Genomic DNA, 13,661 nt, shown 5'->3' with positions numbered 1-13,661 from the left:
ACCATCCTCGGCTCCCGGGCCACTCGGAGGAAAGCCTGGCGGAATTAACGACTTTCTGAGCAAGGGCCAGCTTGCCAAGACCTTGTTGCGGAAACCCACCAAGTAGGAGAGCCACGCGGGACTTACGGGGTCAAGCGTTAGAGTACGAGTTGGAAGACCAGGTATTTGATGATACCGAGCAATTATTACCAATTCTTAAAGGTGGTATCGTGGTTATGTTATAGACTGGAGCATCTGTGCACGAAGCGACCCAGCTGGGGTTTGGTTCGAGATGATTCAGAGTGTGGGAAAGTAAAGGGGGGCGGGGATGAAATGGGAAGAGCCTTGTGTTGATAAATGTGGAAGCTGGGTGGTAAGTTTTGTTTTACATTTTATGTAAGTAACAAAGAGATCGAGTTGGAAGCTCTGCCTGAGCCGTGAATGAGGCGCATGGGGGCGGGGGGAGAAGGCCTGCAGGGATGAGAGCCAGGCACCTGCACTCCCAGACCCCTGCAGCCATGCTCCGGTCATGCCCACTGCCCCTGCGCCGGCCGCCCTTGCCTACCTCGAAGTCATCTGGACAGCTCCTCTTGCTGTTGTTGTTGTTAAGGTTCTCCCGGTTGAGCCCGCCTTTATTAAGCTGGGGAAGAGGCCGCCCCCACTGCCCTGCTCCCGGAGCCTCCTCCCCTTCCATCTCCTCCACCTGTGGCGAGGAGCCGCTCCGGGCCTTAGGGCTCCCAAACTCCAGTTTCTTCTTCACTTCCTTCTCACAGAGTCCGGAAGCTTCCTGGGGATGTCTGGGTGGCGTGTGTGCCTCGGTCGGCTCAGCCACTTCCTCCAACACAGCATCCCTCTCCAGATCCTCCAGGTTGACCACACTGCCGGTTTCGTCGTTGGGGGAATGCAGGAGGGGGTCTGAGAGCCGGCGGAAGCAGCAGGGGAGAGTGGGTCCCCCTGGGGCCCCGCTGTCTGGGAACCCAGGCTGGGCAGCATTGTCCAAGCAGGGCAGCCGGGCGTCCGGTGTGCCATCCAGGGTCTCCGGCAAGAAGTCCCCAGACCCTGCAGGGTCATCCACAGGCTGCTGGAGGCAGGTCTTGCTCTGCTGACGCCACAGCTTGTTGTGCCGTTGTTTGCTGCGGGGGACGAAGGGCAGAGGAAAGTCATCGGGGGTCAGTGCCCAGAATGTCCCCGGAGGAGGGGCGGGGGTGAGCCAGCAAGAGACGACAGCCCAGGGCCTGTGGCTCCCGGCAAAAGCGTTCAGTGACTCTGCCGTGCACTGACAATGTGGAGGACACGCGAAGGCGGTCTAGACCTCGGGTATCATCACGGTGTTGGTGGCTCGCCTCATTCTGTGAACTCAGCCACGCCACCGCCCATCCCATCTCTAAGGCTCTCCATCTGTCAACAGAATAATAACCTTCCCTTCCCTCTACTGTAGGGAGATGGTGGGGACCGAAGCAGACAGCACATACAGATTTATCTGTAAACGCATAACACACATCAAGTTGAGACGATCAGAGAAAACCACAGGGTTTTTGTTTTTTTTTAGGTCAGAAAGCTGACAGGTTACTTTTAAAAATAGGTCTTATGATACCGTGGTAGTGTAGTTAGAACACATTTTTAATGTAAGCGTCAAAAAAAAAAAAAAAAAGGAGAGAAAATTTTAATGTGAAATCAGGTGCCTCCGTGACCCTTGGGGCACTTGTACCAACATCCTGCAGGTGTGCGGGCTACGGTGCGAGAAGTAGATGTGAAAGGACGGTGTGAACTAAGGACCTGCTGTGTTTTGCAACACATGGGAGCAACATGACCACTCGTGACTGCTCTGTGTGCACATTCCAGGCAAGGCCGAGAGGGCCCCCAGATGTGGCTGCAAGTCAAGGTCACACTGCCTTGTGGCTGTGACTACAGCCCGAAGACCCCTGGTGAGGCTGTGGAGGCAGCAAACCCCTGACGGCAGCAAGTGTCTGAAGGGCTAAGGGAAAGGAGGGCAGGATGCAGCCACTTCTTCCCCCTCCTCATCGTCCCAGGGCCCTGCCTGGGCATCTGTCCAGCTGCTCCCCGGGTGACAGTAAAGGGACTCCAGAGATGTCCAGAGTGGTTCACAGACCCCGTTCTGCCCTGCCAGGGCATCCCTGCTTGCTCACACTTGGCCAAGAAGCCTGTGGACTGAGCCTGTGGCCTCCTCATAATACCAGTCAGAAATAATCCAGGGAGAAAGGGAGTCCCAGCGTCCACTGGGGATCTGCCTCCATGGGCCTCCCTGCACCGGAGCCTTGGGGGCCAGCAGACCTGGGTGTGCTCTCTCTCGTCTGCATGATGTGGGACACGCTAACTCCCAGCATCGGTTCCTCATTCCCTCGTACGCCGGGGAGAACCTGTCCTTGGCAGACCTTTTCTGGGTGGCAGTTAGAGATTTCGAAAGCTACGTTTTATTCACCACAAGCCAGGTCTAGCACAGCACCTGCAGAGGTAAACCTGCACAGTCCTCGGCAAATCCCACAACAGCCCCACCAGGTGAGCTTGGACTGCAAACTCAGAAGGGGAAACCAGGGCTGGGGCAGATGGGCGAGCCTGCGCTACGCGGCCCGGCTCGTCGGTGCCGAGAGCCAGTTCGCCCTGCGGTGCCTGTAACTGGCCTGTGGAGAAGCCTGGCCCGGGGGATGCTCAGGAAATGGGGACAGCCACGTGCCTGCGCCGCACATGACGTCAAGCCTTGGATCAGAAGCCACGCACCGTTCCCTCCGGCAGCAAAACAGCTTTCTGTGTGTGCCAACAAAATCAAACAGATCCCTCCTGGAAACCACTAATCAAACCCCAAACAATAGTTGTTTTTCTCAGCCCGGCTCCCCCCGAGAGGCGGGATTTTAGCTGCAGAGGCCGCTGCCAGGCCGGACGGGAGCCCACTCGGTTCTGCCAGCCCTTCCCCGCAGACGCTCACCCACCTTGCATCCAAGATGCCTTCATACTCAGACAGCTGCCTCATGAAGCCCGCGTTGGGCCGTGTAATGCTGCGTTTCTGCTTCACGTAGTTGTACGCTTTTTCCAGAGGCCAGCCAAATTCCTTCATCGCATAGGCTATGACCGTAGAAGCGGATCGACTGACACCCATTTTGCAATGTACCAGGCACTTGGAATGGTTCCTCCTGCAGAGGCGGGGAGAGAGTCCAAAAACTTCCACAGTTTCATTCTCTCAGGTTTTACCCAGTGGGTTTTTTTTTCTTTAAACCCTGAAGTTATCTCAGTGCCCAGACCACAGCCCCCCCGCCATGTCCTGATATTTATGCAGCAGATGGCCACACACCCTCGAAAGGAAATAACTTCACTGCAAAATCAATTAGCACACAATGGGAAATCGAGATAAATCTGTCCTTGCCTTGCCAAGTCTCGCAGGGAGAGCTCCCAGATCTGGCCGCCCTCAGGGACAAAGTGGGATCGCTGGGCCGGGAGACCAGAAACTCTTTTGCAGGAAGCAAAGGGGCAGCGAAAGGGGCATCTGCAAAAGCTACAGTGCTGTCACAGCAGAGGGAGATGGGGCCCCAGGGGGCTACAGAGAAACCGGGTCAGCAAACTGGAGGTTGTGAGGCCCTCGGGAGGGCAAGATGCTGGCCAGACAGGGAGGGTCGAGGAGCCAGAGCGAGGATGGCAGTGCCCTGGACTCGGACGAGGGCAAGAAGGCAGGCAGACTGGTCGTTTGTAAGGAGGCAGTACTGGCCCTGGAGGGGCTGACTGCACAGAAACGGCAAGGCCATGTGTCTCGACACCTCGCTGGCTTAAGAATGGAAGGGTACACGATGCTGGAAGGGGCTGCACCTGGGAAGCTTTATTTGTACAGGAGGTAGACCCACCAGCCTGCCTGTTTACACTGGAAGCAGCTAGCCTGTCAGGTGGGTCTGGGCTCCTTTCCTAGACCCCAGACTTCAAATTCATCCCCATTTGTCAGTGCGTTGTTTTTTTTGTTAGACTGCTGGTCTGGACTCTATCCCCCAGGAATGCAAACAAACTAAGATTCGGTAAGGACATGTTACAGAAGCTTTGACCTCAAGGGGTATGAAGCCGAAGACAGGGTTTCTTTCAATAGCATCGCGAGGGTTCTCTCTCTCTTCTGGACTTCAGTACAGCAGAGTTGTTCCACAGGAGAATAAGGGGAGGACAAAAGATGGGGTGATGCCAGTAACAGGTCAGGGCACCGGGGACCTCTGACGGTCTGCCCCATTCTATGCAATAACTCAGGTGTAGAAGGGGGGCCACACCTCGCGGCCTCTGCCTGAGCAGCTTTCTCTGGGGAAGCAACCCAAAGGGGTTCAAAGTCCACACACGATCTGGCCCACCCGCCTCCCTCCTTTGGCTCAGCGACTCCCTGTAGACAGAGCTCCCAAGAAATGTCCACTAGTCAAAAGTGGGGTCCAATGTCACCATCGATGATGAGGGTAACAGGCTCATTGGGGCCCCCACCTTGAGAAGATCGATGACTGTGCCTTTTTGGTGCTAGCGGTCCTGTGGTCTAAAACCAGAGGTCCACCAGAGAGCAAAGGCTCCACAAACCAGAGATGTCTGTGGCTGGGATGTCTGTGCCATTAATTTCTGCCCACCCAGTATCTGCCGGTTACTTCCTCGGACCAGCTTCTTTGGCTTCTCCACCCACTTACTTGGCTTTGTTTATGAAATGGTACGCTTCGTTCCAGTGGGCAAGAAGGTCTGTTGTCTCTTCATCATAGACCCGGATGTTATGATATGCAAATAAGCCAGGGAAAAAATTATCTATTTCTCTGGTGACATTTAAAATGTAGTCAACACTGTAATGAGAAAAAAATAAAGAACAAATTTGGAGAATCAGAATGAGGAACTACAAAAAACCAAAGTAACAGAAAACTGAGCAAAGAAAAAGTTAAATACGTACTCATGAAGCTCATGTTTATGGTGGGACTTCTGTTTTTCCTTAAACAGTACTTTTTTTTTTTTTTCATTTCCCAAATGCCCTCTATAAGACGAGACTGTATCGTATTTATGATAAAGAGCAAATTTCTTTGTAAAAAAACTTACAAAAGAAAGTTCAAAAGCATTGCTAAGCAATGTGAATTCTGGAAAGCAGACGTATGTATTACTTAACTACATTTTCAGACATTCTCAAAGTTTCGATCTTCGTAACTGTTATGAATATATAGAGAGGCTTTAAAAAAAAAACAGTCTCCACTTTTACATAGCTAAAAGAGTAGGATATATCCACCCATTATTCAGGTCCTTGAAAACTGCTTTAAACCCTCTTGAAACAAGGCAGACTACGAATAAACACACAGTGGGGAGGGCCTTCGAACGCAGATTCTCTAAACTTGATCCTTACATCCCCGGAAGACCAAAATAATTTACCTCAAATAGGCTTTGTAAGAGAATACTTATAAATGCTTGACAAAACACCTTCACACATCATTGATTTATTTCCAGCCAGAGAAAGCACAGATCTAGGTATCGCTCTACATTTTAAGAAAACTTTCTTTTGAAAGAACACATCTTAACCAGTAGTTCTAAAGATATATTTTAAGATTTGTTTAGTCTTGATTTTTAAATGCAGTAATTCAAGAATGCCATCATGTCAGACCCACAGAATGGTGATTTTGTGGCTGTGTTGTTTAAAAAAAAATGTCCAGACATCTGTTCTTGAAGGTCTAGATTTAAACATTTTTTTTTTCTTATTCCTGCTGGTGGACATTTCTCAGACTGAGACGGGCATATGTTTCTGACCAACACGGAGTATTTAGCTGCCAGAGTCCCACCAGGCCCCAAAGCATAACCTCAGGGAGAACCGGGAGCGGTCCTGGGACCAGAGGTGCCGACTGGCCTCACAGGTAGGTGTGTGTGTCCACACTAGGACCGCCAGCACCTGTGCCTGGCAGTGGGGCCCAGGAGGGGGCTCGTGGTCCTATCAGCATGCACGCTGTCCTCTGCCACTGGAGTGACTGCGGATCGTTCCTGGTGACACACACCATCACACAAAACCCTGTGAAGATCTAGAACCCGTGACTTATTGGGGAGGTGGCATTTTGAAGCACATCTGCTTAGCTCTGCAAATCAGCCCAACCCCTGGAGATGGGAGACAGGGTGCAGGCAGTTTTAAGGGCTCAACCTCGGGGGGGGGGGGTTCTTAGCTGCCTGGAAGGACAAGGGGAGACGAGGGGAGCAGACTCACCCTGAGCCCTGCAGTTCCTCCAGATTGGATGCATTCCATTCAGATCCCTGGGGGACAGATCACACAAACCCCCGTGAGTGTCACATGTCAGCCTCAGAGCTGCTTAGGGGATGCATGTGGTGGGCTAGCCCTGGGTGGGGGAGGGTTATTTCATGGGCCCTTGGCCTTAGACAACGGACAGAACAGAAAGAGGCCGCTAGCAAAGCTGGTTCCCGAGGCATTCCCGGCGTCGTCAGCCCACGTGGCCCGGCCTTCGGGTAACGGCAAAACCTGTACCCCCCTCACATCCTTTCCTAAGGCTCCAGCAGGGTCCTGTCACCAGAGGCAGTGACCTCCGGCTTCCCGCTCAGAAGAAGGCACTTTCACACACAATTAGTTTAAAGCAGGACTCCGTCTACCTTTCCGGGAAGTATTTTTAAAAGTTCCCACCCTCTGAACCAGTGGTTCCACATATAAACAGCGGCCCTGAGGACACACCCAGAATTCACACCTAGATTTAGACACAAGGATATTTTTGGTTATTTGCAAACACAAACAATGGGAGCAACTTAGAGGTCCGACAAGAAGAAATCAGGAAAATAAATGATGATGAAGCCACATGATGAGGCAATTAAAAATAAATTGTACTTTGGAATGACACAGGGAAACACCACATAAGGAAAACAATTTAAAAAAAGAAAACAGGATACAAAACTATATAAACAATATGATTCTTCCCTTTCCTTTTTTTTTTTTCCCAAGACGCTATATAGATATAAAAAGAAAAAACCAGAAGATGGGAAAATAAATATTCTAAAACGTTAACGGTGACTACGTCTAGATTTGCGAAATTGGGAATGTTTTTTATTCTTCTTTGGAGTTACTGAGCGTTTCTGAACCTTCCATAACATATTTTAATTTAATGCCTTGTAAAGCATGTTATAAAACGAACCCTCCATTTCTGAGCTTACCAGGAACACAGAAGGGGAAAAGCAAAGAAAAAGCTATCACTTCGCTCTTAGGCAATGCAAATGACATAAAGTCGGGAAGAGCAAAAGAGCCCCCCGCCCCAAGTCTCCCTAGGAACTTTCCCAGGAGGGCAGACCCCTCAGGACGCAGGGGCTGCAGGGGGCCCAGCGGAGCTGGCAAGTGTGGGTGCTAGCTGGATTTTCATGCTGGAGGGAGAGGCTCCAATATAAAAATTCCTTTAGTATCTCTCATGGAAAAAGTGACACAAAGCACCAAACCACACTGAAAAAAATATCGAAAGTTCACGACATCTGTGAGCTTCCTCTTGTTGTGATCACCACCTAGTGGAGAGACGGCCTGGCTTCTGTTGTTGCCACCAGGAAAAACCAGCAACTTCCCAGGGAGAAGACTGGAGCCCAGAGCGGCCTGACAGCTTTGGAGACACAGGCTTCAAATCCACACATTCACATATGCTTTAATATAAACACTACATATAAATATATATATATGAATTGATATACACAAATACATTAAATCTATATATCTATATATAAATATATAGATATATAAAATATATATATTTAACACACTAAGCATCTATCACAACACATGCATCGGGAGAACTACTAATTAGCTCTCGTGGGCAGCAAATACACTTCCTCCACTTTCCCAGGAAGTGACTTTTGCTGTAAAAATGGTTGCCATTTATCAGTGCCTACAGAAACTGCACTCGGTGCTTTAAGTGTCTTTTACTTAATCCTCATAATCATCCCACATGGTACAGAATGAAGGAGAAAAGGCAGAGAGGCTCGCTCCCAGTCCCACAGCCGCCATCGGCCGGGGAGTGGGCACTTGGCCTGGTGGGTCTCACCTTCCTCACACTGTACCTGCTTCCCTAATTTTAGTAACACTCTCTCCTCTATAGTCTCTCTGAGGAACTCTGAGAACTTGCCAGTTGCCTTCTATGGAGATTTACAGCATTAAGAGCATCTGGGCACAAGACGGAGGTGGGCAAAACCCGCACAACCCGCCCCTGGTGGTGCTCCCGGGGCCTGTCCCTTGGGTGGGCCTGGGAGCAGGGCACAGAGTAGCTACCCAGACAGAGAGACTGGAAGAAGTTGTGTTTCAGGCGTTCGGTCTGTTTTGCCTACTGTTTCTCACACCTCAGTGATGCCTGGGCGTAATTCTGGGGTTTGGCGCGCATGCGCCCTTTAGTTACTGGGGGTTCTGAGCCCGCAAACCGCTTGGAGGTAACTGGATGGGGCCTCGGTGTTAGTGACTGAAAACCAAAGATGGAGAGATTCTGAAAACGGCTGCCAGTGGACTAGCCAGAGAGCCTTCCAACAACTCCCCACAGCCCAGCTGGGAGCCCCATCTCAGACATCTGGCTCAAGGGCAAGCTAGGGCAGGCCAGAGGAAGGGCGTCGAAGACTGGAGTTCCCAGAACAGCCAGAACTGAGGTTCCAAACAACCAAGGTCTGTAGACGGATGTTCCCCAAACCAGACCCCGCCGTGCGCTGTGCTTCTTACGAGATAAAGGTGGTCGAAGATAAGGGAGGGCTTGTCCATCTGTCCCAAGATAAGGAGCATCTCGTTGTCTATGAATTCCTTGAATTCTTTCAAGTTACAGTTCATCTGCGTCTCTAATTCATTACGGATCTGTGGGAGTGGAAAACGGCAGGAGAAGTGATTCGCTACAGAACGAGAGCTGTCCACCTCCAAAGAAGTCAAGTCACCACTGAAACTGTGGTTGTTTTCAAAAAAGGCGGTTTGTTGTTTTGGCGGTTTTTTGGGATTTACCCCAGAGGAAGCACACGTGCATCGAGACGCACACAGCACGTAACGTCACAGTCAGTCTGACCGGGAAAAGTTTACTATTTTAGACGAAGAAGCTGATTCGCACAGGATCTCTTCTATTGAGTTCAAGGCACTTCTGCTTTTACAATTAAATAGCAAATATTTCACAGTGAACATATAAAGTCAGTTTCATCTTGCTCTGAAAGGCATCACGATAGGACAGGCTTATTATTTTTTTTTGGTGGGCAGCAAAGTTTATTGAGGTATAGCACAAAGCTCCCAAAGAGGGAGGGGACCCAAGAGGGTTGCCCCATAGTATGACTTTTTATGTGTATTAACTGATAAAAAGGGTGACATATGGCTTTTTTAAAATGTCCCTTTCAAGCCCTTTTATCTACCCAGTTCAAGCTATTACTATAATTCATTGCATTCTTTGAACAAAAAGCAACGGAAACAAGAAAAAAGTGATCCAGAAAAAAATTTGAAGGCACGGAGAAGGCAGTCCAGGGTTACTAACTTGCTAGTAAGTGATAATCCAGAAATAAGAAATAAGAGTTTGCTGGATCTCAGTAACACACAAGGCAGAGGAGAGGGCGCTAATAGGCAAATGTGTCTCGGTGCAATGCGTGGGTCTCGTGGAATTACCACCAAAGGTCTTACAGGTTCAGAGAGATCAGGAAATTTGCTCAAGGCCCCATGGCTGGTATGCAGCATGGCTGGCTCCGAGCTAGAGTGGGATTCTAAGGCTGGCGCTCTCTCTGCTAAGCCCTGCAGGGAAAAGGGCCTCTGAGAGTCCGGAAGCTGCCCGATAAGGGAGGCCAAGTGGCAGACCTGCCCCCGCTGTGCCTTGAGCAGCAGGACACATGAACACCTGTGACCTCTGGCCTGCAAAGGGAGGAGCTCTCTTACTTCTTTCGAGGTCACATTTTCGAGATCCTGGCTCATCATGATGCTCCGGAGCTTGGCTTTGATGAGGCGCTCAGTCCTTTCCCCTTCGGTTGGCCTGGAAGAGAAGGGACATTCAGTAGGCCGCAGAAGGACACGGAGCCTGAGGTCAGCGTGAACAGAAATACCAGATGCTCTCGGGCTAAACAGAACGTGGCCTGCACTCAGAGAGCTCCGTTCCTGGTGTGCATGTTTCTGGGAGGAGGGGAAAGGGACACAGAAGTCCGGCTCTGTGGTTAGAACTCCCGTGGGAGTCCAGAGAGTGGTGGGCGGGTGGAGAGCACAAACAATGGCTGGAAAGCATATTCCTCGTTCGGGTCTGCTGAGAGTCAGGCTCTCAGGATGAGACGCTGGAAGCACCCGCGGAACGTCCACTCGCCACCAACCAGACCCTTCTGTCTCTGCCTGAACACGTTTGGGTATGAGGCCATCACTGGGTCCGGCTCCCCTCATCTCCTCCTTCTTTTTTTTTTTTTTTAAAGATTTTATTTATTTATCTGACAGAGATAGAGACAGCCAGCGAGAGGGGGAACACAAGCAGGGGGAGTGGGAGAGGAAGAAACAGGCTCATAGCAGAGGAGCCTAATGTGGGGCTCAATCCCGTAACGCCAGGATCACGCCTTGAGCTGAAGGCAGACGCCCAACTGCTGTGCCACCCAGGCGCCCCCCCTCATCTCCTTCTTACATGGAGAATCTGTGTGTTTCCCCGTAACATCTACCCATCAGCCCTGCTTCTACACGGACCAGGGTAGTTCTTCCACAGGACGCCCTTTCTACATTCAAAGGCAACTGTGATTCTCCCCAACCCTCTCATCACTTGGGGCCTCATAGAACGTGGCTTCCGGTCCTCTCCTCATTCAGGCTGACCTCTGCGTCCATGGCCCTCGTAATGCAGTCCCAGAGGGACACACGACTCTGGGGGAGGAGGGTCCTAACCAAGACAGAAGCAGGGGAGCCACTTCCTTCTCCTGGACCCAGACGTTCACTGAGTGCAGCCTCAGGCCACATGAGCTCTGCTGGTGGCCCACGTGACACGGGCCGCCTGATTCACTGTCGTGGCCTCTAAGGCAGGCTGCCCCCAGCCAGTGTCGATGCAGCTGTGTTTTGGGATCCCGGGATGATGGATATATAATACTCCTCAGAACAGAGGGAAAGGCTGTGGGAATTAAGTCTCTGGTCACCTGGAGAGGAAAGGCCAGATCGCAGAACACAGCCCAAGAGCAGGGGAAGCACGTGGGCTGCAGTTTCCTTTGAGAAGCTGACGGAAGTTCTAGAGCTGTTCCCCAGAAACGCATTCACACCCAAATCCATCTCTAATTTCAGAAATGGGGCGGTGGTCACAGAGCCTTCCCTAAGCCACAGACTACCCGCGGGCAGCAGGTGAGGGACCCCTGCTTGGAATGCCGGTCCTGGGAGAGGTGGCCCCCAATCCCAGGACTACTGGGGCGGTGTGCCCTTGTGCAGACTCAGGGTCTGGCCGGCGTGGGCGAGGCAGCGCCGCACTTACTTGTCCACAAACAGGGCCGGGGAGTCGGGCCGCGTGGACTCCAGGTCCTGCATGGCGTTCCACTCGTTGATGCAGCTCTGATCCGAGCTGATGCAGCTCTCATAGTAGGTGGCCCAGATGAGCGCCACGCCCCCGGGGAAGTAGTTGTGTCTTCGTGCCACTTCGCAGGCCTTGTGAAGGACCTGCAGGGCAGACCTGGGGTGAGGAGGGGGGACAGGGTCAGGCCTGGGGAGGCACAAGGCATGCTGGGCTTTTCCTTCCACACGTGGGTTGAGAATGGGGCGGGGCAGGGCGATCCCTCGAGGACTCGCTCGGAGCATCACCATAGGTAAAAGGTTACATGAGGGATGCGAGGCAACCCGAAACTTCCAGGCTGCCAGGTAACAGCGCTTGTCTACAGCGCTTGTCTCGGTGACACGCGCTTAAAACCAAGCGCGGGTGAGACATCCTTCACCATTCCCAACAAGGAAACAGCATAAACTTCGTAACTCTCCCACCCAGGCTGGCTCACGGGTCATCTCCCATTCTGTCAATTAATGCCCAAAAATTCAGATTTATCTCCGAAGCTGTGGGAACCACCGCAAAGCCCCTCAGGTGGAAGGAAAGAGTCTTTAATGTGCAGCTGACACATTTTACTGCGTTCTGAATAATTTATCTTTCAACCTTTGCCATCGTTGCTGTAAGAGCTTGGATGCTTAGATCTCTTAGGGAAATGAGTGCTAGAAACTCACAGTAATACAGAAACGAAATGAAGAAGAGGTTCGGGAAGGAGAGTGGGGCAGAAGGAACAACATGGAAAATGTGTCTGGTAACGCTCAGCTTAGTCATGCCTTTTTTTTTTTTTTTTTTTTAAACAAAAATTGAGGCTGAAACTTTCTCAGTGAAGGAGGTGAACCAGGCATTGAGGAAGGGTGGGAGTGGGAAGCCCCGGAGGGAGCGAGAGTCCTCGGGGACGGGCTCACCGCCGCCATCTGCTGCACGCATCCCACTCGGGCATGTCTGTCCTATCTCTAGGCTGCTTCAGGGAATAGGCTTGAGCTGTGTATTTACTAAATTTAGTTTTGCTCCTGAAGTTTTGGAAAAACATATGGGCCTATTTTTCACTTGCCTGTAGAGAAAGAGGTAAGAAATGATCCAGGGAACCGGGGATGTACTGTATGGTGACTAACATAATATAATAAAAAATCATTATTAAAAAAAAAAAAAAAGAAATGATCCAGGGACGCAAGAAACATTTGGGACATCAAGGGAATTACGATTTCGTGCTTTTCCCCAGAAGGAGCCTGAATTGAGGGCAGTGTAGGGTAACAGACGAGGTAAAAAGGAAGCACCATATTGACTGGCGGCCCACAGGAGAATCCGGCCTAAGTCTCGCCGTCCCAGAGAACAAAGTAATGATGAAACACTGGGCGCAACCCTTCTCATCAGGCATCACCAGCTTTCTCCAGAGCCTTTTCCAGATTGCAGGGGAGAGAGCGTCGTGTCGAGTTCGCTGCAGGGGTGGTTTGTGCGAGCCTTCAAGGATGAGGGAGGCTCTCAGGTGCGTGTGCCGGGTTTGGAGAAGCACCAGACCTGACCTCTTCCACCCTGTGCAGCCTTCGCCCACGGCTACCTCATCCCCAAAGCAGAGTGTGCAGGAGGCCCTCCCCCCGACGCGGGCCCTGCACCCCGCATCCTGTAGCAGAGTGCCCTGTGAGAACACGCTCCCTGCGCTCCCCGGTACAACACGTGAGTATGCAGCTTGCGGCCACCTCCCCTCCATAGACCTGAAACCCCATGAGGACAGGAATTATGTCCATCGCATGCCTTCCGAGATGCCCAGTGCCTTCAGGGCACAAACTAAGCGTGTGCCAGGTATAAAGAATACGTAAATTTACACTGGAATGGCGTTTGGACAGCAGGAACTGTAGATACGTAAGAATAACGCAACTCTGACAACAAAAACAACAGCCCAAAAGAAAAACTGGCTGAAGGACCCGAATAGACTTTTCTCCAAAAAAGATGTACAGATGGCCAATAAACACAGAAACAGATATGCTCAGTATTCATCAAGTGGGGAAATAGAAATCAACACCATAACAAGATACCACTACCCTCAGAGGGCGATGATGAAAACTCACTAACTAACTAGCAGGTGCTGGCGAGGACGTGGAGAAATCGGAACCCTTGTGTCCAGCTGGTGGGAACACAGAACCCTTGTGCCCGGCTGGTGGGAGCACGGAACCCTTGTGACCGGCTGGTGGGAGCACAGAACCCTTGGGCACGGCTGGTGGGAGCACGGAACCCTTGTGTCCAGCTGGT

The 13,661-nt window shown here is 51.3% G+C and overlaps 1 protein-coding gene across 4 annotated transcripts in view; it reads right to left on the bottom strand.

Moving 5' to 3' along the window:
* SSH1 (slingshot protein phosphatase 1) overlaps positions 1-13,661 on the bottom strand; it is a 60,643-nt gene that overhangs the window by 8,191 nt on the left and 38,791 nt on the right. For 3 of the 4 annotated variants that reach the window (XM_040619818.1, XM_008707635.2, XM_008707636.2), the window contains 7 exons: positions 11,361-11,555; positions 9,818-9,911; positions 8,642-8,770; positions 6,164-6,210; positions 4,629-4,775; positions 2,925-3,125; positions 545-1,112 (listed from right to left, as the gene is read on the bottom strand). In XM_040619818.1, coding sequence (XP_040475752.1) covers positions 545-1,112; positions 2,925-3,125; positions 4,629-4,775; positions 6,164-6,210; positions 8,642-8,770; positions 9,818-9,911; positions 11,361-11,555 — 1,381 coding nt within the window. Of the gene's footprint in view, positions 1-353; positions 1,113-2,924; positions 3,126-4,628; positions 4,776-6,163; positions 6,211-8,641; positions 8,771-9,817; positions 9,912-11,360; positions 11,556-13,661 lie in introns of those variants that run through there. The other variant, XM_040619819.1, reaches the window with a different exon arrangement.

The sequence above is a fragment of the Ursus maritimus genome, unplaced genomic scaffold (genome assembly GCF_017311325.1).
Source record: "Ursus maritimus isolate PB19 unplaced genomic scaffold, ASM1731132v1 scaffold_33, whole genome shotgun sequence".
NCBI classification, from domain to species: domain Eukaryota; kingdom Metazoa; phylum Chordata; class Mammalia; order Carnivora; family Ursidae; genus Ursus; species Ursus maritimus.
Note: the sequence above shows the minus strand (reverse complement) of the source record. Positions and strands in the feature narration are given on the sequence as shown.